Below are 26,003 nucleotides of genomic sequence, written 5' to 3' on the forward strand. Positions count from 1 at the left end.
TTTATGGCAAACATGCAGCAGATACTGTATGGATTCATTTAGAGCCGTGTTTGTGGCTACCCTATGAAAGTAAGTCCAATATTCATTCTGCTTGTAACATGGTCTGTGTCTTCACCAATTCCTCAGGGAAATATCTGGCTTTTTAGCCTCAAAATGCTTCACTATGTTCACCAGTTAGTCGCTAACTTTGTCTGTTTGATGCAGGGCTGGTAGTACATAGTGGTTTCATCAGAGCTCTGCTGAAAAAACCCATAATAATGGAGTTGTTGAGAGCAGAAAAAATAATACATTTGATTTTGTCCTGTTGAGAAGCTATTGTTCAAAAGCTCTCATTGATGTTATCAGTGACGTACTGAGACACTTGATGGGACTTTGCCATTGTTAGTGTAATTACACCTGTGCTTTTCCTGTTATGAGGAGTCAAAATGTCTGCTGTGAAAAATGGTATATTAGCTAATCTCAAGGCAGAAGTAAAAATACACTTGACACTTTAAGTCGACACACAGTTGGTCATATTTTTCATTTGACCCAGACCTAGTCGCAAAACAGTGGCAGTCTCCTCTATTATATTCTCACTCTGTCACTTAATCCAACATGTGGCTACAATGCTGCATTAGAAAAGATTCGAATCAAAGGGCCCTATCTTACACCTGGCACAAAGCAGCACACAACACAACGCAAGTGTCTTTAGTATTTTCTGGCTGATGCAGTTTCACGCCAAGTACCTACTTTTTGTAAGTAGCAAATGCATTGTGTCCATCTGATGCGCCCATGGAAGTGTTGGTGTTGTATTTAAATGACCTATAGGGTTGGTCTAAAGTGCATGGCTGCAAGTGCATTTAGGACGTGTCCAGATCCAGTTCTGCTAGTTAAACGGCAGGTAATCTGAGTGCAGATTATCATAGGTGTGTTTTGGGCATAACATGAATTAAACCAATCAGTGTCATTGCCCATTCCCTTTAAAAGCCCTGCTATTTAACAGACAAATGGCACATTATGAAACCATTATCGCAGCAGAGAGCTCATGTAGACAAGCAAGGGAGAGGGAGCATGTGAGTATGGAAAGAGGTGTTGAAGTCATATATAAATGTTCTTTGATCATGAAGCCTAATGTTACTCTACAGTTCTGTGTTTTATCAGTGAAGTGTATGAACTACAGTGCTGTTACTGGTGACAGACAGAGGCAGGTCTCCTCCATGAAATGTCCTGGATCCTCACTGTGCTACATTATTTTAAGTTATGAGGAACTGCTCATGGGTCACATCTCTATCTTCTAGGTGATTTCGTTATTGTGTGGTGTGTTGATGTATGAGTGTTTTCTTTAACTATTTATTTTAACGATTGGCGAGTATGTATACATCCTTTCTTGGTGGATGTTTGCCAGCAGACAAAAGAGGGAGTCCACTTACTGAAGCCTCCTCCGTCTCTTCCTCCTCTCACGTCTCCCACATGCCCTCTCCCTTTTTTTTTAAAACTATGTCTCCTTCCTTCTTTACCACTGAGAGTGTGATGGATGGCATAAGGGGTGAGGAGGAAAAGGACAGGAGGGAGAGGGAGGAGGAGAACGGTAATGGGCAGAACTAAGTTAATAGCCCTGCTAGAAGAGCGCCATGACTGCCAGTGGTGCCTGGAAAATTTAATTAGCCTTAGCTTCAGCTCCAGTTCCATTCCCAGTCCTGGACCCAGTATCAGATCATGTAAAGCAAATTCTCTCCTTTGCTCCTCATTATATACTTTGACAATAGACGTTATACAATATATAATATAAAATATAAGCATTGTTGAGTTATGTCAAACTCTGTCAAACATCTGACACATGAACTATCAGGTAATAATGTACATGTTCAACTTTCCCTGCGGCTGGATTGGATTTAAGACAAAAAGAACAGAGGCAATCACAAGTTTATGGGAAACCCAAACATAGTGAAACATTGTTGTTGCATACATATCATATAACAGTGTTTTTCTTCTTAAGCCATTCCTACACATTTTCAGAATCAGAATCAGCTTTCTTGCCAGGTATGTGTACACATACGAGGAATTTGACTCTGGATTGTGCAATGCTCACGATGTGCTTACTTATACAATAATACAGTAATAAAATCAAACGCAGGCTACAGTATAGAGAACACATATATACACACTATAAACAAAAACAATATATACAGATTGAGACAATAGTTCAATGAACAGAGTGCAAAGGATGCAGGAGTAAATTAATATTAACATTATGATATAATGATAATATGACACATACATGCATACATGTACACATGTACACATTGTGATGGTGCACAGTGCAAAGGATGCTGGAATAAATAAGTATTATGTGCAGGCGTTATGTACATGGATTTGATATACAGTATTTACAAGATGACAATATTAACAGTATGAACAGTGTGAACAGCTCTGAAATAGAGAATGATGAATAAATGATAAGTGGTAACCACTAAACAGGTGGCTGATTAGAGACAGAGTTACTGGGTTATTGCACAGTCATCGTTCCTGACACTGTGAGTCAGGGTCAGCTGTTCATCAGAGTGAGGGTTGTGGGAAGAAACTGTTCCTGAGTCTGTTGGTTTTGGTGTACAGTGCTCTGTAGCGCCTACCAGAGGGGAGAAGCTGGAACAGGTTGTGTCCGGGGTGAGATGGATCTGCAGTGATGTTTCCTGCCCGTTTCTGACTTTGGAAATGTATAAGTCCTGAATGGAGGGCAGGTTGGCACCGATGATCTTTTCTGCAGTCCTGACTGTCCGTTGTAGTCTGCTCCTGTCCTTTTGGTGGCAGATCTAAACCAGACAGTGATGGAGGTGCAGAGGACAGACTGGATGATGGCTGAGTAGAAGTGGATCAGCAGCTCCTTAGGCAGGTTGAGCTTCCTGATCTGGCGCAGGAAGTACATCCTCTGCTGGGCCTTCTTAATGATGGTGTCCCACTTCAGGTCCTGGGATATAGTGGAACCCAGAAACCTGAAGGATTCCACAGCAGACGCAGGGCTGTTGAGTATGGTGATGGGGGGCAGAGTGGGGGGGCTCCTCCTGAAGTCCACGTTCATCTCCACAGTTTTGAGAGTGTTAAGCTCCAGGTTGTTCTGACTGCACCAGAGAGCCAGCTGATCAACCTCCCGTCTGTAGGCCGACTCGTCAATGTCCCGGATGAGGTCGATGACCGTTATGTCGTCAGCAAACTTCAGGAGTTTGACAGATGGGTCTCCTGAGGTGCAGTCGTTGGTGTAGACTTGTATGTGTAGATAGTATTTTCCTATCGTCCTAAAGTTGAGGAATAGCATATGCAAGTCTTTAGAGATATTTTAATAGCTGAATGAGTTCTGTTTACAGGAATATATGCACATTTTTTTGTGCCACTTTATTTCATTACATGCTTCTTAGATGGTTTCCTTCACAACCAACTCAACCAGACTGTTTACCCCTTTAGAACTTTTCTCAGCACATAAACAACATTAATAAACCAGAAAGGAATCTCATTTTTAGATCTTGAAAGAAGTTTGACTTAGTTATGCAAGGTAAGGTCTTGGAATTTTATATTATGGTCCTGCTCCAGTATAAAGAAGCATAAAGATCAGAACAGCAAAGCAACCATGAAGATTGACATAGAAGACTTCTAGAAATCAGAGCTCTGCTTGAAATAATGGCAGTGGGGACAGCATTATTGTGTGAAGAAGAGTCTTTAATCGGTTTGAGGAATTATTTATAAGCAGATTCCAGTTTTGGTTTTCTGTCTTCTTTACTCCTCTGTGACAGTAAACTGAATATATTTGGGTTGTGAATCAAACAAGACATTTGAAAGTGATTAACATTCATCACCATTTTCTGACATTTTATAGAAGACCAAACAATTAATTGATTAATCATATAAGAAAATAATCATTTGCTGTAGCCCTAGTGTTAGCCCAGTTTTATTAAACGCCAAGAAAACCAAAGAAATGTAAGGGGAAATGTATCTAGTAATGGGCAGTATATTGAAGTTCAGGGATAGTTCAGTATGGGACAGTACTCTTGATCTTTTAATAGCCAAATGACTCTAAGTTAGAGGCACTTTGTGTGATGTCATTAACGTGTACAATATTCTGTTAATGAGTATGTTTATATCCCACTTACAAGTTACATACAGTGCAGTGCTGTGCAAGTTAATATAACTCAATAAGTCACTGCATATAACTCATTGAAAAATGAGTTATGCTACTTGGGTAAATAAGGACCAGTACAGTTACATTGCTGGTAACCAACCAAGCCTTGAAACCCACATGTCATTTGTATTTGACACATGTAGAAATAGAAAACACAGCATTGTGGTTTAACAGTGCAGCTCAAAGTGCTTTACATTCACAAGCACTTAAACAAGTAACAAATAAATAAAGCATACAATACAGCAGCATGCACATACGCCACATACAAAAAACACAGGTATTAAAACTGGAAAAAGGTACCAGAGAGGGCTATAAAATCAAATAAATACATAAATAAAAGTGTCTAATCAGTTAAAAGCAAAAACATAAAAGTAGGTCTTGAGCTGCTCCTTAAAACTATCTGTAGAGGTAGCTTCTCTTGTTTGTAAAGGAACTCTGTTCCAAGCCATTGGTGCATAAAAACTGAACGCTGCTTCGCCAAACTTTTTACTTTTCATTCTTGGTACATTAAGCAGACAAGCACTGAGCGAGTTGGAATCAGATCAGAGGTTAGATAGAAAACGAAGGTGCTAAACCATAAACTCCAAATGTCCCGAGTTCACACACCTCCTACTCTGAACAAAACCAGCTGATTCCTGACTGTAGGCCTTCCTGATGCTAATACCAGCAAGTCAGCTAAGAATAAACAGCATGTAAATAAAACTACTTATGATTTACTGGGAGTTGCATTTCAAGTTTATTTGTCACATCATATCAATCCGACAGTGTTCAATCAAAGTGAAATGTATGTAGAGTGGTGTTACCAGGAGTAGTAACTGTAATTTGGGCTAATTAATTAATTTAAAGTTTCCCCAGCACTGGTTATATACTTGTATAATCATATTGAAGATATGATTCCATGTTCACATGGAACACACTGTAACCTTCATTCAACTCCCTTCATACCTGATTCTAATATTATCCAGGTTTCCGATCCTCCTCCGCATCCCAGACAGTTCAGTTTCAGCTTCAGTGATATTTCTGGAATCAGCTACAGAATCAGACTTTCACTTCCTGACCTAATTTTCCCCTAAACCAAAGTTATTTTTAATTCAACTCTTGCTTAACTTTTTCTACCTGATCCAGCTGACATATCTTATAATAGGTCTATATTAAAATCAGTGAAGCTTAGTAGCTGTACATCTAGAAAATATCTTACAATACAGCTATCATTTGATGGTGTAATATTTTGTGTAGTGTCTTATAGAAAGGAGTGTCATTTTGGATCAGTTGTGTCAGAACGGTTTGGTCATCCTTTTGTTAAACTCCAGTGTGAACGAAGTACAGAGATGCTTACGTTTTTAATCAACAGCAGCAGTTTAGAGGTGTGGACGCAAAATTTAAGTTTCTTAGTTACCAAGCAGCTCTGCATGATCACTGTTGTATCATTAAATGAAACTGTGGGCTGCTGCTTATCTGTTTTGTAACTCTGAAGTTTTATGTATAGTTTTATTGTTTTGAGGGATTGAGCATTTTTGACAGCTGACGTTTCTTTCTGTAAGGACCGTAAACTAAACCAACTAGGGATACACCAAATGTTCGGCCACCAAATTTAATCGTCCGAAAATAGCAACAAAAGCACTTTCGGTGTTGGGCCTAATAAGTCAAAAGAATAAATTTCACCAAACAATTACGTTGACATGTCGGCTGTGTGGAAGCATTTTAAAGTATCCGAGAAAGACGCAAAAGTTCGTGAGAAGATGATTAAGCTAGCCGCACATAAATTTGGAGTGCACACGTATTCAAGCCTTTATGGTAACTGAAACGGACCAGAGCGAGCTGCCAGGCAGGTTAGCGACTTTATCCTGTCAGTTTCTCTCTTTACAAAGACATGTGTTGCAGTATGAGAGTCCTACCTGAAGAGAGGCTGTGAAGTCTTCATGTTACGCGATACAAGAACCATATACAACATTATTTATCAGACTGGGTCAGACTTGAATGAATTTAGCGCGAGGATACACGTGTGACAACGTCCAGTTTTCAAAATAAGGCGTCTATACAGTATGGAAATAAGATTAATTGGATTACATTCACAGAAAGTATAAAACATATTGCATGTGTCCATTAAAAGTAAATGGACACCCACCATAGTCTCCTCCAAATCTGTGGGAAACGTTGAGTAAAATGCACATTTTGACTATTTAATTAAATTTTAATAAATAACAAAATAAATGGAAAAAATATGAATGTACTTGTTCAGTACTGGGCAAATTTTTTCATTACATTTGGTTTCGGCTTCGGCCAAGAATTTTCATTTCGGTGCATCCCTAAAACTAACTGCAAAAGTCTCCATTTTCTGATCTATTCATGATACTTTTTAAAATCCGGTTTTGATGTAATCTAACGAATCACACTCCAGATAGTAATATAGATAGTTCAGGTGTCAAAGGAGACAAGTGATTGGTATCTGCTTGACAGGCCAGGGGGAACATCTCAAACACACCCACCTCTGACAAGCTGACAGAGAACAGCAAAATGGACTCAACCTGATATAGAGCCAGTGGCCTGAAACAGTGGCAGGACGCAGGATGGAGATCGTCACTTCCATAACACTCTGTCATCTTAAATAAAATTTTGTCTGTGGGCTGTATGCCTGTCGTACTTGATGGATCACAGCCACGGCAAAGACATGCTTTTTCCTCCCCTCTAGCATATGTGGTCAGTGTCGAGCTGAGTGATTCCACAGGTTTTCAGCTGGAATCCTGGAAGTGATGGTGAGGTGGTACTTTCTGGATTGTGGCTCAGGTATCTCTCTCTTCACTTTACTGAGGTGAAAAAAACCTGAGATGTTTGTTTTTTTTGCAAATTGCTTTTTGGCGTATGTGCATGGCAAGACAAGTCAAAGACAGATGCTCGTATATTTTACATTTTATATACAGAAATACATTTCCATCCATGTTGGATATGGGCTGTTGAACATGTTTTACGATGATGTTGAAGCAATAGCGTACACAGCGTAAATTAGAGGCGTCCCAAACCATAATCTCATAGCAGGACGTTCCCATACAGTGTATGACAAAGACACTTCAAACATTGTTAGAAGTTTATTTTTATTCACTGCTTCCTTTAGCCCACATTGCTCCTTGTGTTGTGACAATCATCTGTCTGGTCGGGTCCGATTAAAAACATTGCAACCACATGCATGAGATCAACGCACAGACATCACCACGCACTGAACAAAATGTTAAACATGGGCATGTTTCTTGAGCCGCCACTGACTGACAGGCAAACAAACTGACTGAAGCTCTATTGACATGTGGTTCCTCGCATCATCAGCACTATTTCTTTTAGAGATTTAGAGGTTTTCGATTTGAACTATTTGTGTTTGAACTGAGTTACTTTGATCAACTTTTCTGTCTGAGAGCGAGCTCTTGTTGGACTCTTGTTGTTGTTGGACTGTGAAAAGAACAGATTGTGAATATCCAGGACTGAGTATTTCTGTTTAAAATGTTTCTGGTAATATTTTTCCTTGATAGGAACGAAAATTGATTTCTGTTTGTGGTATTTGAGTAAGATTTTCCTAAATATGTGTCATTCTTTTGAGGTTGTATGTGTGACGTAAGACTGTTCTGTGCATCCTCTGTGTGAGATTAACCCTGACTAGCACCCAATTAAAAAATTACAGAAGCTGTTGTGTAAGAAACTGCCACACAGTGATGGCTCCATGTTGAATGTTGCTTGTCACAACTAAAGCAGATTCTAATTGCACAACAGTTGTCAGCCTGGCAGGCAGGCATGAATGTTAGCTAGCTGTCATCATAGCGGAGTACACACACCACACAAGAGCACATTTGCGGTTTATGTGATTTATGTCTGGATGCTGAAACTTGCTCTCATATGCTCTCATGCATGTGGTTGAAGTAAATGACAAAATTGACCCTTTAAAAAAGAGAGTGGAGAAAATATGCATCAGAAAAAGAGCAGCTGTTTAACTGAAAACAACACTTAGTGAGTGCCAGAAGTTAAATAAGAGTTTAAAAGAGTAATCACCACAAATTATATAGAAATTATCTATCTAGATTTCACTGTTCACTGTTGGGTCATTCATTAGCAATCAACTCATAATTCTCTTTAGTGTAGCTCTCTCGCTGCTGCATATATGCAAATATGTTTAATGCAAAGTTTAATGATGTCTTTAACTGCTACCAGAATTATTTAATTAATGAGTGAAGCACTTGTGAGCTACTGACAACATGGAATGTGAAGGTTTCTGCGATACCCGAGTTGTTGAAAACTGTTGTTAGAGTAGAAGTACATATGAACAAATTAATAATCAGACCTCGGGTTGTAGACGTGTGTGTGTGTGTGCGTGCATGTGTGTTTGAACGTGTAAGTCTACTCTGTTATTGTCAACCAAAAGCATGTAAACAGGAAATCCCGGGGCACGTGAAGGCTGACTAAGTTATAGCTTGAACTACAATAAAATACAAGCAATGCTGAATCACCACTGACTCAACACCTACACACAGAAACTTTGGTTGAACCATGTTAGATCACAATGTACAATAAAGGCAGAAAACAAGCATGTAAATAATACTGGTGTAATTTCTTCAATGAGAGCTTCAGTTATGCTTTTGGGAGAACATCCATAATTTTGAATAGCATCTCAGCTTGTTTTCATCCAAGTTTAATGTAGCATGAAAGTGCTTGTAAAATAAATCAATTTAAAATTTATAGAGGTATGAAATTTACTGTGAACACACAAAGCACAGCATTAAATCAGCCTTCAATTAACAATGTAATGTTTAGGGCTTAGGGGACATTTTGGGATCTGTTAGGAATAAAATAATTTGATAAAATCACTGTTTAAAATGTTAAATCTTCACTATTGTCCCATAGACATCATCTGTTACGCTCACATGATTATATGTATGTTCAAAATCCTGCATCACACCGTGGATTTGTGTGTGAAAGTGGCCCAGAGGGGAGCCCCGCCTCAGCTTACACATCTAATAGCAGTAAGCAGTAACTCCCAGTGAGATACTGGTAGCCCGGTAGCCTCTGACACACGGGAAGCCACCAGTCTAGTCACCAGCTGTAATCACAGAGGAAATGGAGGTACAGTGTTTCCTCTTGGTATGATAATGTGGTTACTATAGAGATGTGACGTAGAGGGGCTGAAGTGACAAAGGTCAGGAACCGCATACAAACTTAAAATAGCACAAGAACACAGTATGCTGATTGGCCTAATGAGGTTATTATTTCTTTTTTCAATTTCTCTGGGAAGGAAACCACTTTTCTCCAGGCACAACCACAACAGAGGGACCAGATTTATTTTTAGCCCGGGCCTGTCTGCTGAGACTTTTTCCCCCCGTGTGCAGAGAGCATGATTTAACATAGGAAATATTGACGGTCTGGAAAATGTACAGAAACCGTTTTAAAGAACGGTGCGAGGAAGTGTGACACTTTTGCTGCTCTGCTAATGGTCTGTTATTGTGTGGCAAGAGAGGGAATCTCCGACTGTGGGGCTCTGTGCATGTGTGTTAGTGTTTTTATATTTGCATAGTGTCTTTGTGTCTGTGTGCGTGATTGAATGTGTGGTGTGTTTAATCTTAATGGGCTTGATGGTTGTTGTTCCGTTGGACCAGTTGTTTTCAAACTGCGAGGCCCTCCCTGGGGATGTGTGGCAGGAAAGGCAAAGATACTGTGTAAGGGGAAAGAGGGAGGTGGTGTCCTAATAACAGCAGAAAGTAAGTTATAGTTTGGCCTGCTCGTTCACCAACACAGGCAGCAGTTACTGGCAGCAGTAGTGACTTATGGTACTTTATATCCATTTGCCTAAAAACAAAGTACTTTTTCTTGGAATCATAACTCACATCAAGTCTGAACATTCATACTTGATACACATATTTTTAGATTCAGTAGGACTTAGACTTTCCGATGATAAATGAACAAATGTCCATAAGTCTGCTTAGAAATCATCGAAAAAACATGTTCCTTGTACTCAAATTACAAATAGCTAATAGCTAATTTGGCATACTTTTGCCAGTAGTGTAGACTTTCTACAGCACTTGTTTTAAGTCACCTCCGATGAGAATGTCAACTAAATGCCTGAATTTAAAAGGAGAACAGAAAGAGGGTGATAAGTGATGAGAGACGAAGACAGAGCGAGACCTGGGGGATGTGTTAATAAGAAGTGAAACTCAGGTCCTGTCAAACATGCACTTAAAAGTGTTTTTCTTTTTGGTGTAGCATTTTTGTTCTCCTCAACCCAGTTTTCCTCGCTTTGGAGCTTCCATGTGTCTGAGTGAAAACCCATCTGATGCTCATGCTTTTACACAGCATTTTATTTTTGTGGATTTGACTGCCTGGCTATGCTGCCAAAAATGTCCTCCTCTCTGCTTTGCCTGTCTGCCTGTCTCTCTTTTGTGAAACCTCAAGATGCACATACCCAGCTCAATTTACTTTACCTCTTTTGCACAAGTATACAATACGCTGCCCGTTATAGAGATGTGCAGGTAAATATAAAATGTTCTTTCTTGGATTGAAAATAGAGGAGGTGATGGATACACAGCATCTGTGTGCCCTTTGCTAAAGTAGTTAATTCACATCCATCCTATACACACTCAGCATCTACACAATATATGTGCATTAAGGCCCTAAAAGGTATATTATGCCAGTACTTGAGAAATGACATTAAGTGTCATAAGGTTACTGTTATATCACAAGTCCTTTAGAAATCTATAAATATATTGATTACAACATAGAGGTAGTCAGCTAAGCCGTCATGGGAGACTAATAAAACTATATGTTGTACATATAACTACTTACAGTTATACATTGCATGTTGATACCGTCACTACCTCTATCTATCTCTCTTTCTTCCTCATCCCTCCTTCCTCATTCCTCCTATATCCTCCCTATTTCCTTTCCAAATCACCTGTTTCTTCCTCCTTATCACCATCCTCTTAATATGTCTATAAATTTTTCTTGTATTCTGCTCCCTATAGGAACCCTGTGGAATCTGTCGTCCTATGAACCGCTGAAGATGGTGATCATCAACCATGGCATGCAGACCCTGACCAACGAGGTCATTATTCCCCACTCGGGGTGGGAGCACGAGCCAAACGAGGACTCAAAGCCCCGCGACGCCGAGTGGACCACCGTCTTCAAGAACACCTCCGGCTGCCTCAGGTAGGGTTAGCCCAAAAGTGTTGAATCAAGCTGCTGTGGATGGTAAAGCAGTTATGTTTTTGCCCCTTTCTCATGTATACAGACATATTGCGGTTTGGAGATAGCAACTTCATCAAACAATATAGTCAAACTCTAGAATAAACGTCTTAAACTTGGTTCCAAATACTGAAATAACAGGAGAAATTAGTGAAAATACTTTGTTGTAAAGTCAAACTTGCTGGAAAATGGACTGAAATGTTAAAGTTAAAATACCTGAAGCACAGAATATGAGCTGAAACAAATGATTAGTTGATAAGCAGAAATTTATGCAGCATCATCTTTGATAATCTCTTAATCATTTCTGTGATTTTTCACAGAAATGATTCAATTCAATTCAACAGAAATACAAAACATTTGCTGGTTTCGGCTTCTGAAATGTGATGATTTGATATTTTTCTTTGTCATGTGTGATAGTAGTGGGTTTTGAACTCATCACTGGATACAGCAAAACATTTGAATATTTCACCTTAGGCTCGGGGGAATTCACTATTTTCTGATATTTTACAGCCAAATTGATTAATTGATAGATTGAAGACAATAAGCAAAAATGAAATGATAAATGAATGTCTTCCTATAATAAAAGTCTGGAAATTTCACCAAGAAAAAGCAAGCAAATCTTTATAAACAAGAATATCTACACATACTTGAATGGCATTAGTTACACTTGTGGAAACAGATGGCAGATTTTTTCTGGTTAAAGTCAATTCGGGTTTGCAGACATATTTTAGTGATTATCTTGGATTTTATAGAGGGGAACCTTCACACACCCAAAACCTTGAAAGTTTGTTTTTTGTAAGATACCAGTTGTAGCTGGAGACAGGTGTGGTATATGTGAGATTACATGCGTGCTCTTGCTGAGCCAGGGTCAGATTTAAGGTTCTGAGAGGTTTTATAATATGGCAGACGCTGTGTTCTTTCTGTCCCGGCTCGTATCTGTATGTATGTGACGTATGCTGGATGTCTGCCTGCAGTAGGATTGCTGGCTGACTTTTGCCTGTGACTTTAGGAAAACATAAACTTTTTATGACATACTCAAAACTTCTATCCTCACTTTTGACCACATACAGGTTCTGAACAGTGTGTTATCGTGTAAGAAGAATGTCTATCTAGTGCATTTTGGGAAATAGTTATACAATATAGAAGTGTCTCTCTATTTGTTTTATGTGGGTTCATGCGGAGACTTGCTAATTAAATAATAATAACACAGATGAAGTTAGGCTGAGTGAAGATAAATTGAGCCCACTGTGCAAATCCTTGCCTCATAACAACTAGTTAGTATTTTTTGTATTTTTTTTTAGGGCTGGGCACGTTAATGCTTTATTATCACGTTAACGCATTCATTAACGCCAACAAGTATTTTATTGCACGTTAACGCAGTTTTTATTATTATTATTTTGAAAGTCCGTTGTTCACTGGCTCTGAAGACACATCCAGTCAAACTACGGGTCACAAGAGGGATGTTGATCAGCCTGCAAACAAGCATAACTATGCGATTAATCGCAACAAACATTAGTATTAGTAGTAGTTATAAAAACATGAACTGTCAAACGAGAATGTAATTAACTCTTTAACCCTTATATGTAAGCTATAGTCATTTCCCATCACTGAACCGGGAACGACCAGAGCCTTGAGTAGTTCTTAGGTCAGTCATCCAAAATGGTGTTAGTTATTTAATTGATCAGTCGATTAACTTCAATAATTCTGCAACTATTTAGAGAAACACTTAACTGTCATTTTTCAAGCCTAAAAAAAAACAATGATTCTCTAGTACCAGCTTCTAAAGTCTGAGGATTTGCTGTTCTTTGTCATACATGACAGTAAACTGAGACTCTTTAGGTCCTTCAGACAAAACAAGAAATTTGAGTTTCTGAGTGGGTTTGAGGAAATTATAATATATAATATAATAATTAGTGATAGAGCGAATTAGTGATTAATCGTTCTGCCAATTAATCAGGTAATGACCGATACCTGCACTCATGAGGCTAAACACATACTGCCTGCAGTCACATCTGCAGGCAGCCTTGTCAGTGAGCTGCTGTGGAACGATGTTAGTACTCGTTCTTGTGAGTTTTGGGAAGGTGGAGAAAAAGTTAGTTTGTCCTCAGTCACCGTCGTCTTTTCTAAATGTTAACATGTTTCTCCCATCCTAAATGGCAGCAGATCTAACATTACAGGCGAGTGTTAAATATACATTGTTATACAACTGAGAATAATGCAGCTGAATGACGTTACTTCTGACAAACTGTCTCCCTTAAATACCAGTCACGTTCTGAAATCTACAGAATAACCCAATGTATGTTTCTATTTCATTCATTACTCTCGGCATCGGCCATTGAAATGCCCATATCGTTCGACACACTAATAATAATGGTTTGTTGCAGCTCTACAGCAGAGTTATCTAAAACCTGTTTTTGAAATGATGCAGCATGTTTTGTGGAAAAGAGCATCAGCTGAATACCTATTACTCAAATTGAATAAGTGTCAGGTAATAATCAAGTGCACCACCTTGGTCAAACTTCATCTCTGCCTCTGTCTTTTACATGCTGTCATCAAGTGAGGAGGGCAACTTGAGTGCAACGATCCTGAATTCCTGTTATTGACTTCCATGTAGTTTCCCCTCTCCAAGTATCTCCTCTCTTCCACCTTCCATGCTGAATCTGTCATTTTGGCTTCAGCTCAGAATGACAGACTGTAGTAAATTGTGAAAGACAGAGAGTGTGTATATGGGTTATCACGCCTGGCTGTGTTGCCTCCTCCAGGGCCGGCCAAGCCCGTCTAGACTGCTATCCAGGACAGAACGTCTCCTGGAGTAGACGCTGCGGCGTGCTGGTTGACATCCAGAACAATATAACATCCAAATCCAGCTTAGACAGAAAGTACCAGAATGTATTTCACGCGCTATTGATTCGCGTTAGATCGTTTCCAGCTTAGTTTTCTTGGGCTGTAGAAAGGGTGGAAACTTGCTTGAAATTTTAGAACATTTTCTGCTGAGTTGAAGAGCAGCATTAACGAACCAAGAGGGAATAAATGAAAGCGCTCTGATACAGCTGAGGAAAGTCATAGAAAAGTCATGGAATTTTACATCAGGGTCGTGGTGGGAACCCTGCTCTCGCTGCCTCTGACTGTTTCTCATTGTCTATCCCATGATTTCTTTCATTATCGGTTATACTCTGGTGCACTTTCTTTTTCTGTGTATGTTTTTCACCTTCTTCCCAAACACTATATCCAAACCTCCTCGTCCCTGATGCCACATACCACAATATCTACCCCTCAATCTCACTACCTTCGATGCAGAATGACGAGAATATGTTTCCATGGTAACTGTGACCAAGCCCACAGGGTTTGTGCGCTGGGGAGAAGTGCTGATGCCAGGGAGAATCTGTTTACTCACACCGACAGAGACGCAGCTTACACCTCAATAAAACCTGGGATAGTTTTATTGTAACGGCCTCCTCTGTCGATAGGGGCCAACTTATTTACAGTGTTTACGCTGTGCGCTCAGCGAAGGGCAAACAATGTGTGTGTGTGTGTGTGTTGTCTTTGCTGGTGTTGGGGGTGGGCATGTACACCAGGGTTGGGTTTCAAGATTTGGGTCTGAATTAGAACTGGTCTAATTAAAGGAATGGCAATAAAAGTGCTATCTAATCAGCTGCTGGATCCTCCGTGTGCATGTATAGTGTTTATAGTAAGGTTCATTTTAACAAAAGAAAAGAATGATTCAGGGTTCTTTAAACGATGTGCAAAAACAATTGAATGTGAGTGTCAAACATTAAAAAAAAATTTCCTTCAGCTGGGGATAATGCAGAATGTTTTATGTCCCCAGTAATGGTCATAATGCCCCTGAATCACATACTGTTAGTGTCTAACAGCAAACACTTCACTTATTCATGGCAAGATAAAGTGTGTTCATGTTGGTCTTTTTAGCTTCACTAGCAGTGTGGCTCTGGGAAGTCAATGTTTGGTAAAATATATCCAGGGTGCCCAGAGGAGGAATAAGAATAATAAGGATGATGCGCAACCAGCAGGTAAAGTTTTCAAGTTTAACATCTATCCGATTGATTGGCACAGACTTTCATAGTTCCCAGAGGATGAATCCTAATGACTTTGGTGATCCGCTGAATATCTAGTGCCACCATGAGGTGGATGGACTGTCATAAACATGGCGCCTAACTAGCTGCCATTTTCTAATTAGTTCAGTAAGCCTAGTGGACATAGCTGTCTCAGCCTGGACTGGGAGCACATGGGGAGTGTATTGTGTTTAACGTTACACCTCTACTCAAGCCCTGGAGGTTTTTTAGGCCAGGATAACGTCAGCGAGCGGTGCCGGATTGGGCAAAAGAACCAGAGTCCGATCAAGCGGACAACGACTACGCGCTCAGCTGCCTTCCAGTAAACACGGCATGAACGGGACCGAACACAGAGACCAACAGGGAATACAGTACCGAGGTGATTTACAGAGTTTGATGATGGACAGATACATCTACTTTTTGCTGAACCGCAAACAGCTAACGTTACTAGCTGTTATCTGTCTGTAAATAGCAGGTTAGCTTTTTCAGCCGGGCAGCTAGCTGTCATAGCTGAATCAGCCCCAGGCTGCCAAGTGCAAGAACACCACCTTGGTCCAGTATTCCCTGTTGTTAAACTGGCCTCTGCCGGTCTCGGAGGCTGTGGAGCTTCCAGTCTGAGACGTGAATCCAATGCGAAGTCCCTTAAACCTGCATTCTATTGAACGGCCAGCAGGGGGCGACGCCTCTGGCTGCAAAAGAAATCCGTTTTGGAAATAATGATAAAATGACCCTACTTCTCACCTGATTTATTACCTCATTAAACACTTTCATAATGAGTTTATGGTCTTAAATGCTAGTTTTAAGTCTTTTTCAATACAACCATTTATTTTAAAATAGACCACAAAGCAGAGTATGTTTCATGGCGGGATTATTTGTGATAGACAAGTCGTTACCATGGCGACCTGTCAATCAGGCAAGAGGCGACTCGTACCCTTGGCACTGTGTAAATTTAACCAGTGCCGTTGAAAAAGCTTATTAGGTGTTGGCTGTTCACTTTCACCAAGCTCAGCAAGCTAACTAGCTCCGCACACGGCCGTTAGCTCTACCGTCTCGTCCAAATATGGTCACGTCCGGTGAAAACTCAACATGGTGGCCAAACTCGAGGCTTCAGAATGGCAGTCCACAAACCAACGGGTGACGACACCATGACTACGTCCACTTCTTATATACAGTCTATGGTTGAGTCCCAGTCCGGCTGTAGTGTTCACTCAGTGAGAGCTGAACCCGTCTACATGACGGGGTCGGGGGTGAGAAACGCACATGCAGCACTATTGGCTACTGTAAACGCCAATCAGTATCTGCAGGTCCCTCCCTGTCTTTGGGTCAAATAAAAAATGTTGTAAGAACAAAATAAATCAGCTCTCTGTTGTTGAATGAATCATTAGGCTACATTGTATACGATTTAATAAAGTTGTGTTATTTTTCTCTTTTAAACCAGTAACTTGCAAAAACTGTCTTAAAAACCAACATGAAAATGAATCGTGATAAGATCGTGAATCGTGATCCTGCCTGAAATAAATCGTGATATGATATTTTAGCCACCCCTACCTCCCAACAAGGCCCATGATGTGAGTTTCTAGCAGCCAAAATCTGCTGACATACGTAACATATGCTAATACTGTGTTTTCTTACTCTGATAAACAAGAATAATTTTAACAAGGATAAAATAAGAGGCAGAATCCATAACCTGAATCAGACATTTAGTCAGAATCAATGAAACCTAAAGGGTAACCAACCCCAGGATATACATATTGTCTTGCGGTTTTGCCATTGACCTTGCAGGATGATAGCAGAGGTCAGCCACGTCTCCATCCATCTCCATCAGTCCTACTCCAGTCTATTCGTCCCAGCTGCTCTATTGTCCTCTGATGGCCACATGACTCTGCGTGACCTTCACACCCACACTTCATCTGATAAAGCAGACACACTAAAGACACATCCAGATCACAGTGACAGGCTGCCAGCAGACACAGACAGACATCTGAATTCACGCCTACTTATTCCTTTAGCCTCTAGCCTCCTGTAGCCCAGTGACGCCTCACAGCCGTCAGTGGGCCGGACATAATGAGACCCGAAAAAGGAAAATTATCCTGATTTGGGAAACGTCACCAATATGGTATACATGGACAATTTGATGGCCTGAATACTTTCACAATGGGAGGCTTTTTTTAAATGCTGCTGATTCATTGTGGTGTCCGCTTTTCTTTCTGCCATTAAAAAATAATTGAGATGAGAAGAAAAGGAATGACAAGAGCACACCATGTTGAAAACCATGATGTCAAAACACTCTTTTTTTCCACAGAGCTAGCTATTTTCTGATTAATAATAAATGACCTTCCAAGAATTAACTGTATTTCTTAAATTTCATCACTTGGTTGAAAATAATGCTCGTATTTCTCTTAGAACTGCAGCATCCTTGTATTTTGGTATTTTGTCATTGTATTCTCTGACAATCAAAATACATGTAAAGCAGAAAATGTATCTGCTTTGAAAGGAAGATATTAATATAATATTTAATTTTTATAACACTACTTATTTGAATTACACCTTTAAAACAGCAGAAATAAGCAATAAACATTGTACAAGTATTTACAAGACACCGTTGAACTTAATTCTAACATGATCACAATAACAATGCGATGTTTAGCAGGTCATAGTTTAAGGTGCAACAGAGCAATAAACACTTAGGCTGATTGGTATTTTGAGATCTTGTGGATCTATAGTGATAAGGGATTTTATTAATCCACTAGATCCATGGATTAGAAAGTTACTTACTTTCATGGAGAGAAAGTGCAGTAACACAACAACAGATGGTAAACTCCCAGATAGATCAGTAATCATCAGCACCTCTGGACCTTAACCCCAACTAAAACTAAATATTACACCACCAGATAATCTGTCCAGTGACAGCAGCACCTTCCCTCACTGACAGATGCACCGCCCATAAACCTTCCACCAAGACAACTGCTCCCTGAAAGACAACTGCAAATGAAACAGCTGACAATAAAACTCTTCTGTCTGTATGCCCTGAAACACACTTCTGTCAAATAAATCCAAGGTGGTTTGCTCTTTGGATCTGTTTACAGGGTAGGTGGAGACCATTTTCTGACAGCTGAAGACGGATGGGTTTGGTTTATGAGCGGGTCCAGATGGCTGTTGCTGTCTGGCGTGACTCTACCAAAGATTAGTTTTAATTAGCACAAACTGCAGGATGGTTCTGTGGGTCTTCACTCCAAAGAAAAATGGCAAAGATACTGTGTGTAAAGGTGTATGTCAGGTGATGTGGTTATGTGTGCATGGAGTTCTACTCAACGTGTATGTTAATATGTAGAGATGTATATCCATTGTGATTTGTACGTTAATAATTAGTAAGCAGAGAAGTAATAATAGAATATAATTCAAGTACAGCGCAACATGCTGCTGACATTTTTTGTTAAAACCACATGTGTAGAGGTGTTGCATGTGACATGTGTTTCAGTCCACACTGCACTATAAAGAAGCTCTGCTTACCTCCACAAGGCTGCCACTCTTCCACAGGACTAACTGGAGGTCGGCTAATGGGATTATGTAGGTTGGAAGCCCTCATAAATGAAGTCCCTGGTGAGGAGCGGGGAGCCCCAGCTTTCCCTTAACCCTCTTTAAAGCCCTGCCTTTCATAGTCAGTCAGACAGCTGCACTAAGACTGCACCAGCTCTGCTACTGTGAGTTTATAGGAGCTGCGCTCAGGGCACTGGCTGACATGACATGGATGGCATTTTTCTTTGTGGAAAAATGTAATTATATGAATAATTTCTTAAGAATATTCCTAAAGCCATTGAGCTTTAATACATTTGAGGCAGACAGGGAGGATAAAGGCCATGGAACCTTAAAGATCACATTGTTGGGTAGTATAGGTTGGCTGATATTGGGCTTTTTTCATACACCTACCAGTCATTGATGACTAAGATGACAGTAATGCTGTATATTGATAAGAAAAAAACAACAAAAGAAAATTTTAAAGCACAACTCAAATCCTTTAAGGTTTTTCTCTTTTTGATGCACCGATACACTTCAGATGTTTTTATTTTTGTCTTGATGTTTTTTATGTTTTGTTGGATTTTATATCCTGTTCCTGTTATTTCACTGAGCTATATTTTCTGTGATTGCAAACATTTCTTGCAACTCTGAAGAAAGCAGTAGTAATACCAGTAGTACATGCAAATAGAGAATTGTCTTGCTTCAGCTATTTTGTTTAATGGTTAGGGCTTTATGTGATAAAAGTGTTTAAAACAGTCCAAAACAATAAAAAATATCAATAAAAATCATTAAACCTGTGACAGATCTTTCTAAAATTCATATAATCTGCTGGCGAAAGGCTGCGCAAAATTTAAGGCGCTGCTGCGGAAGACCTGCATTGTGAATCCTATTTCTGCAGGTTTCTGCAGTTCTGAGCAGATGTATGTCCCGACAACAGCGTAGTTAGTTATTTCGTAATCTAGCTGATGCTCTTCTACATGACTCTCTCATGCTCACTGACAATATTTGTGTTTTTTCCCTCAAGAAATGTGAGCTCAGACGGGGCAGAGGCTCGGCGCAGACTGAGGGAATGTGAAGGCTTGGTGGACGCCCTGCTGCACGCTCTCCAATCAGCTGTAGGGAAGAAAGACATGGACAACAAGGTAGGACAACGCTTGACTCACCAACTAAAACGTATTATCTATTGGTACATAAAGCTGCACAGGACAGGGCCTCTGTCCTCTGTTGTGTGTCCGGTAGTACCACATAGATGAACTTAGATAATAACCTCTATGTCTGTCTTTCCTTCTAGTCTGTGGAGAACTGTGTTTGTATTATGAGGAACCTGTCCTACCATGTCCACAAAGAGGTGCCAGGGGCCGAAAAGTTCCAGGACCCCTCAGCGTTACAGGCCCCTGGCTCAGCAGGACCACAGAGGAAGAAAAAGGATGACGCTGGCTGCTTCGGAGGCAAGAAGGCCAAAGGTGAGAAAGGGGAAAGAGGGAGATAAAAACAAAATCATGATTAACACTCATCATAAATGTAAATGCCAAAATGAGATTTCTGCCACTTCAATAAATATTTTAATTATAAATTATTAAGATTTTTAGTGCGTAGCAGGTAAGTTAGGACTAATTAGAAAAGTTTGTCTTAATGTGAGTTCCTTATAAGTGGATAATATTTTGCTTAAATGATTGGTAGGAGCTGCATGCAATGTTTTCATAGTCCAAATTATTGTTTTCACCTTTTGCCTTCTTTTAATTAGTTTTTTCATGAAATCTGTTGGCTGTACAAAAAAATTATAAACCGAGAGCAGAGCAGAAATTTTGACAGCTGGATTGCAGAGATACGATTCTTTCCTTCTTGTCCTCCTCTTCTTTGTTGTATTTCCGTTTATTGTTGGTTCGAGATGAGCGCTGAGCTCATACAAATCCTTTTTGACAATGACAATATTTTAGAAATATATTTTAGAAAGTGTGAAGTGATCTGTCACATCTAATGGGCAAATAGTCTATATATTGTGGAAGTCCCAAATGCAATTATCCCCTTCCTCTCTCATTCTCATGAAAATAGGGGTTAAATTTGACATAAATGAGCTCAAAACTGTTTGCTCATGTCCTGACTGAGCCAGAAAACAAATGTTACTTGTTTACTCTCTTCAATTTGTCAGTATTTTTTTTTTATCAATTACATTTAACAACTCCATTTGAACGTTATTGTCCTGGGTGGCATTTGGTTTGTATACGGGATTGAAAGGCTCATAAAAATACATTAAACAGTAAGTAAAGACATCACGTACAGGGACACCTAAAGAGAGTCGGGTAAACAACAAAGCAAGGCCATCAGTTCTCTGAAATGCTGCGATATGTAAATGAACACTTTCAAATGGAGAATAATGCAGAGCAGGAACACATTGGATTTTACATTCGAACAAGCCGCAGCACCGTGCTTTTAAACTAGTGTTTAGTGTGTGGAGACATTAAGGATGAGGCAGTCTGTATATTTACTGTCACATTAACATCTTAGCTTCCAAACAAGACTATGATGAGACATTTGTGTTCAACCTCTTCAGCAAATGACGTCTATCATGGCACCCCGCCTGTCGCGTCAGGTGCTTTTTGTCGTTATTGACTGAACTTAACAGATGTGCCCTGTACACACGCATGTTGTTAGCAGCAACCTCTTAATTAGCATCCTCCCAGGCTGTTAGCTAAACGACACTGTTATCTCCCTGCTGTACAACAGTAATGGCTGCCATTAATCAGTCAGCCAATGAGGCGTGACCACCAGCCAGTGACCCTTGACTTCTAACGACTTATTGGAGAATCCTTTGGTTCAGGGGTCAGGACAACACGTTAGCTTACATGTATACAAATTCATAAAGACACCAATTAACCACATGAGTACTCTCATGTACACACACACACACATTCACATTGAATAATGAGATGTGTTTAGCTGCTGCACACCCTGAAGGTGTTCTTCACGAGGCTCCGGTACAGAAACATTAAAATGCAGCTATAAACGAGCTTAGAGGCAGATAGTAAGAAACACTGCTGGCAGTATGCTTGGTAATTTGTTACCTTAAGTTTGGCCTCCTCTACAGTTTAATGTCACGTTCCATATAAAATATACCATTATGATCAACCCGCGCTAAGCATCTGGAGCTTTGTTCTAGCTAATAAACAGTCTGATTCTTGCCTGTTGTTTCCATCTCTTTGAGCACATTTCTGTTCTTCCCACACAGTGATTTTAATGAAGTACTTATACAAATGCTGGCAGTGTGTGCTGTTTCTATGTGTATGTTTAACTGTGACTGTCTCTGCTGCCCTCCTATCTGACAGTGGAAGCGGATTCCTTTCTTTCTCAGTCTTTTCCTTTCTTGTTTTTTATTCTTTTCTTTCTTGCCCGCTTGCTAGCTTATCTTCATATATTTTCCTATTTTCCTTCTGTGCTTTCCACTTCTCTGGCTATTTGACTGTTTCTCTCTCCCTCTCCCTTTCTCTCTAAAAAGCCATCCCACTGATACCAACTCTTTGAACTTGCTTCCCAGAGAACACCTATGGACTGCTAATGGCTTCCCATCTAGCCTCTTTTCTATCTCAAAAGTACCCCTTTCCTCCTCTGTCTTTGCTCTCCCCTTGTTGCTCTATTTATTCTTCACTCTTTCACCTTTCCTATTCAGTAAGAGATGACTTCTTTTTGTGAAAACTGCTCATATCTATTGCACAGCTTCTTGACACACGTCTTTTTCACCATGCCTCTCTCTTCTCCCTGCTTTGTGTTTTTTGGCATTGCTGCTGCTTCCTTGGCTAACTATAGAGGAATGGTTTAATCAAGGTGAGTGCCCCCCCTTCAAACTTTCTCACTTCAGCTCTCCTCCTCCTCCTCCCCCTCGCCATCCTCCCTACTCTCTTCCTTCTCTTTCCCCCTGGCTGTAGAATTTAGTTAGAAGTAGTTTTGGGTGTCCTCCAAAAACCTGAAAAAAGTTCCTTGAAGGACTTTAGAAAATTGGTGAGTTTCACTCATTCCACATGCATTCATTCACCACACCTACCTACATACCGTTGCCAAGTATTATAGTCTCCACTTCTCCCAGTCTTCACACTTTGTAAGAATTAGTTGGTACTCTGAGATTGGTGAAAGGTAAAGGCACCACTTGGGGAAACAGGTAAGTCCATCAGTGTCTGTCAGGATGTAAAATAGAGCTGGACTAATCTGTCAAAGATGCAATAATGAAAATTAAAACCTGAAGTCTATCTCCAAAATCTATGATTGCATTGAAGTTTACATCCTTCTAGACTCCAGATAACACTAATCCCAACAGCTGTTACAAACTGCTATTAACTATTCACCTCTGATTCGTTCTGTTGTGTTTAAGCATGAATGTCAAGCTATGCTGCAGACCCAGTTAGTCTGTGTCTTTATGTGTGTGCAGAGGCTTTGAATGATATGGATACTGAAACAGATTTGCACCGAAGCTGCAAATATCCAGATGTAGTGCCGCAATTTGGGGTTTTCCCTGCAAACACGTGGATGTTTTTGTTAAATCCAATAAATGGTTCTTAACTAGTTGGAAAGGTCCTAAAAGGAATATTTTGACATTTTAGGAATTACTCTTTTACTCTTAGATAAGAAAATTAAAACCACTCTGCTGGAGCTAGAAGTCAATAATCTTGCCTTCTATAAAGATTGGAAGTGGTGGAAACAGTAAACCAAGAGCACAGTTTGAATACAGATTAAACAAACAACATGTTTGCCAGCAGCCCAAAAACACAAGAGTGATATTGACAGAGAGCAATGTTTCGTATTTTGAATGGGTGGCGGGGTACAATTTCACTGCCATGACTGCAAGCTACCATCCTACCAACAACCTGTTTCAAACAGGGCCGGTTGCTGCTATCCATCTTCTCTAATCCCCTCACATAGCTTGATAGAGTGGGTTGTAGATTAAAGTAGCAGGAGTGGTTAGTAATATAATAATATAATAGTAATATAATACAGCCCAGTTTAGCCAACTAATATTGTAAGCATTGCTGATTTGCCCAGACTGAATAATAAAAATTTTAAGCTCATGGTACAGATGGTAAGACAAGCCAACTTTTGGCTAAAGAAAAAGGAAACACTTTATGCTCTTTTGATTTTGATTTAGGCAACTTAAACGTGTGAGATTGTTTCCCGAAGGGACTGCAGTGACCGGAAATTTCACTTCCATCTAGTTGAGGAATCAGCCTTTTTGTCTCTGTATCTCTGCACTGTCCCATGGGCATGTCCATGTGCATGCGAGATGGCCATTAGCTGTCTGATCTGCAATCATCCACACCCCTCTACTCCATGCCCCCTCTTCCACTGCATTATTCAAAGTGTTTTCTTGCTAAGGAAGTACTTCAGTTACAGTGGGGAAGTTTATGTAAGGTGTATGCAGCAATATCTGCATGCGTGGTCTTCTGCTTGTACATATTTTTGGTATGTATGCCAATTCATCTTTGTGTTCTATAGCCAACAGCAGGCAGGGTGGAATTTATGTGTGTTAACATATCATGCTTCTAGCTCTCATGTCTACATTCAAACATTCATGCTTTTTGTGGGTGGGTGTGTAAACCTGGATTAGACCGATATGCCATTTCAGAGATAGAGAGGCTCTTTCATCATGAAAATAATGCAGCTGACTACTTGCAGCTTTAGTCTAGAAATGTCAACCTTCCAAACCAATATCGGTCTAATACTGGTGTCGACGACATTGTCCTTTATAATCCACTTGTCTTAGGACATGACACTGACATTTTCTTCCCTCTTCTCTCCTCTAACCAGGCAGAAAAAATGGTGAGAATGACAAAAACTACGACACGCTGGATCTGCCCAAGCGCGCAGAGCCGTCAAAAGGTAGGCCTCTTCTGCAACACTTTCACTCCCGAGTGAGAATACCCCAGGGGAAAGCAATTTAGGTGTTATCCTGCAGGAAAAAGACACATAGGTTTAGTTTGCTTGGAGACAGATGAGGTGTGTTGGTCAACAGAAGTGTTTGAGGCCTTTGACAGAGAAAGAGGTGGTCTGGTCATTTAGCTTTGTTTGATGGTTTTGTGCCTTCACTGTAACGGTCGATTGTTGGCATGGTTAATTGGCAATTTGCAATAAAAAAGCAGCCTAAGTTTGTAGCTAAAGGACATCAATAGTTTTGTCTGTTGCATTTTACTGTGCTATAATTCACTGGTGACTGCTGAGCCTTGGAGTGAGTAGATGATGGACATACAATAGGCTACTGTTTTGATAATCCATTAATCATTTGAGTCATTTTTCAAGCAGAAATGCCCATTATTTTCTGGTTCTTGATTTTTAATTGTAAGGATTTTCTCTATTTTATGTAAGTGAAAATACCTCTATGACAGTAAACTGAATATCTTTGGGTTGCGGACAGAACAAGATATTTGAGGATGTCATTTTGGGCTTTGGGAAACACTGATCGACATTATTTTACCATTTTGTGACATTTTATAGAGCAAACATTTAATAGATTAACCGAGAAAACACTTTAATTCAAAATGAAAATAATCGTTCGTTGCAGCCCTGCATGGTAGGTCTTGTGCCAGCAACATACAAAGCTGGGTAGAAAGAGGTGTTTTGCTGTTTACTGCTCTGCTGTTATATGGCTGACCTTATCGTAGTCAGGATAGAATAGTAATTGTCTCCTCTCCTTTCCTGTCCTCTTTCCTGCTTATCTACCATGTATATAAATATTGTATTATAACAGCTGATCAGTTATATGACAAAAGTAGGTTGTCAAACTCATCACCCGGCGCTTTGAAGAGTACAGCTTTGCCCCCAGACGGTTTAACTGGTTCTAGCAATCATAATGTGTACGTGCACTCATTCTCTCTTTGCTTGAGCATTTTGACACTGACAGGCAGTTGTAACAGTTGTAAAAGAAAATGAGTATGCAGGACACATCAGTGCATCTAGACAGTAATAGAATGTGTGTTTGCTTGTGTGTGAGTTTGTATAATACTTTCCTCTGTGGGAAGGTGTGCATGTGAGCGGCTGTCTAGTGGTGTCTGTGGAATTTGCCTGCCAATGTTACACACCCT

The 26,003-nt window shown here is 40.0% G+C and overlaps 1 protein-coding gene across 6 annotated transcripts in view; it reads left to right on the forward strand.

Moving 5' to 3' along the window:
* arvcfb (ARVCF delta catenin family member b) overlaps positions 1-26,003 on the forward strand; it is a 144,956-nt gene that overhangs the window by 73,001 nt on the left and 45,952 nt on the right. For all 6 annotated transcript variants that reach the window (XM_046035424.1, XM_046035420.1, XM_046035425.1 and 3 more), the window contains 4 exons: positions 11,137-11,320; positions 19,967-20,084; positions 20,234-20,405; positions 24,733-24,804. In XM_046035424.1, coding sequence (XP_045891380.1) covers positions 11,137-11,320; positions 19,967-20,084; positions 20,234-20,405; positions 24,733-24,804 — 546 coding nt within the window. The remainder of the gene's footprint in view (positions 1-11,136; positions 11,321-19,966; positions 20,085-20,233; positions 20,406-24,732; positions 24,805-26,003) is intronic.

Source organism: Micropterus dolomieu, linkage group LG21 (genome assembly GCF_021292245.1).
Source record: "Micropterus dolomieu isolate WLL.071019.BEF.003 ecotype Adirondacks linkage group LG21, ASM2129224v1, whole genome shotgun sequence".
Lineage (NCBI taxonomy): Eukaryota > Metazoa > Chordata > Actinopteri > Centrarchiformes > Centrarchidae > Micropterus > Micropterus dolomieu.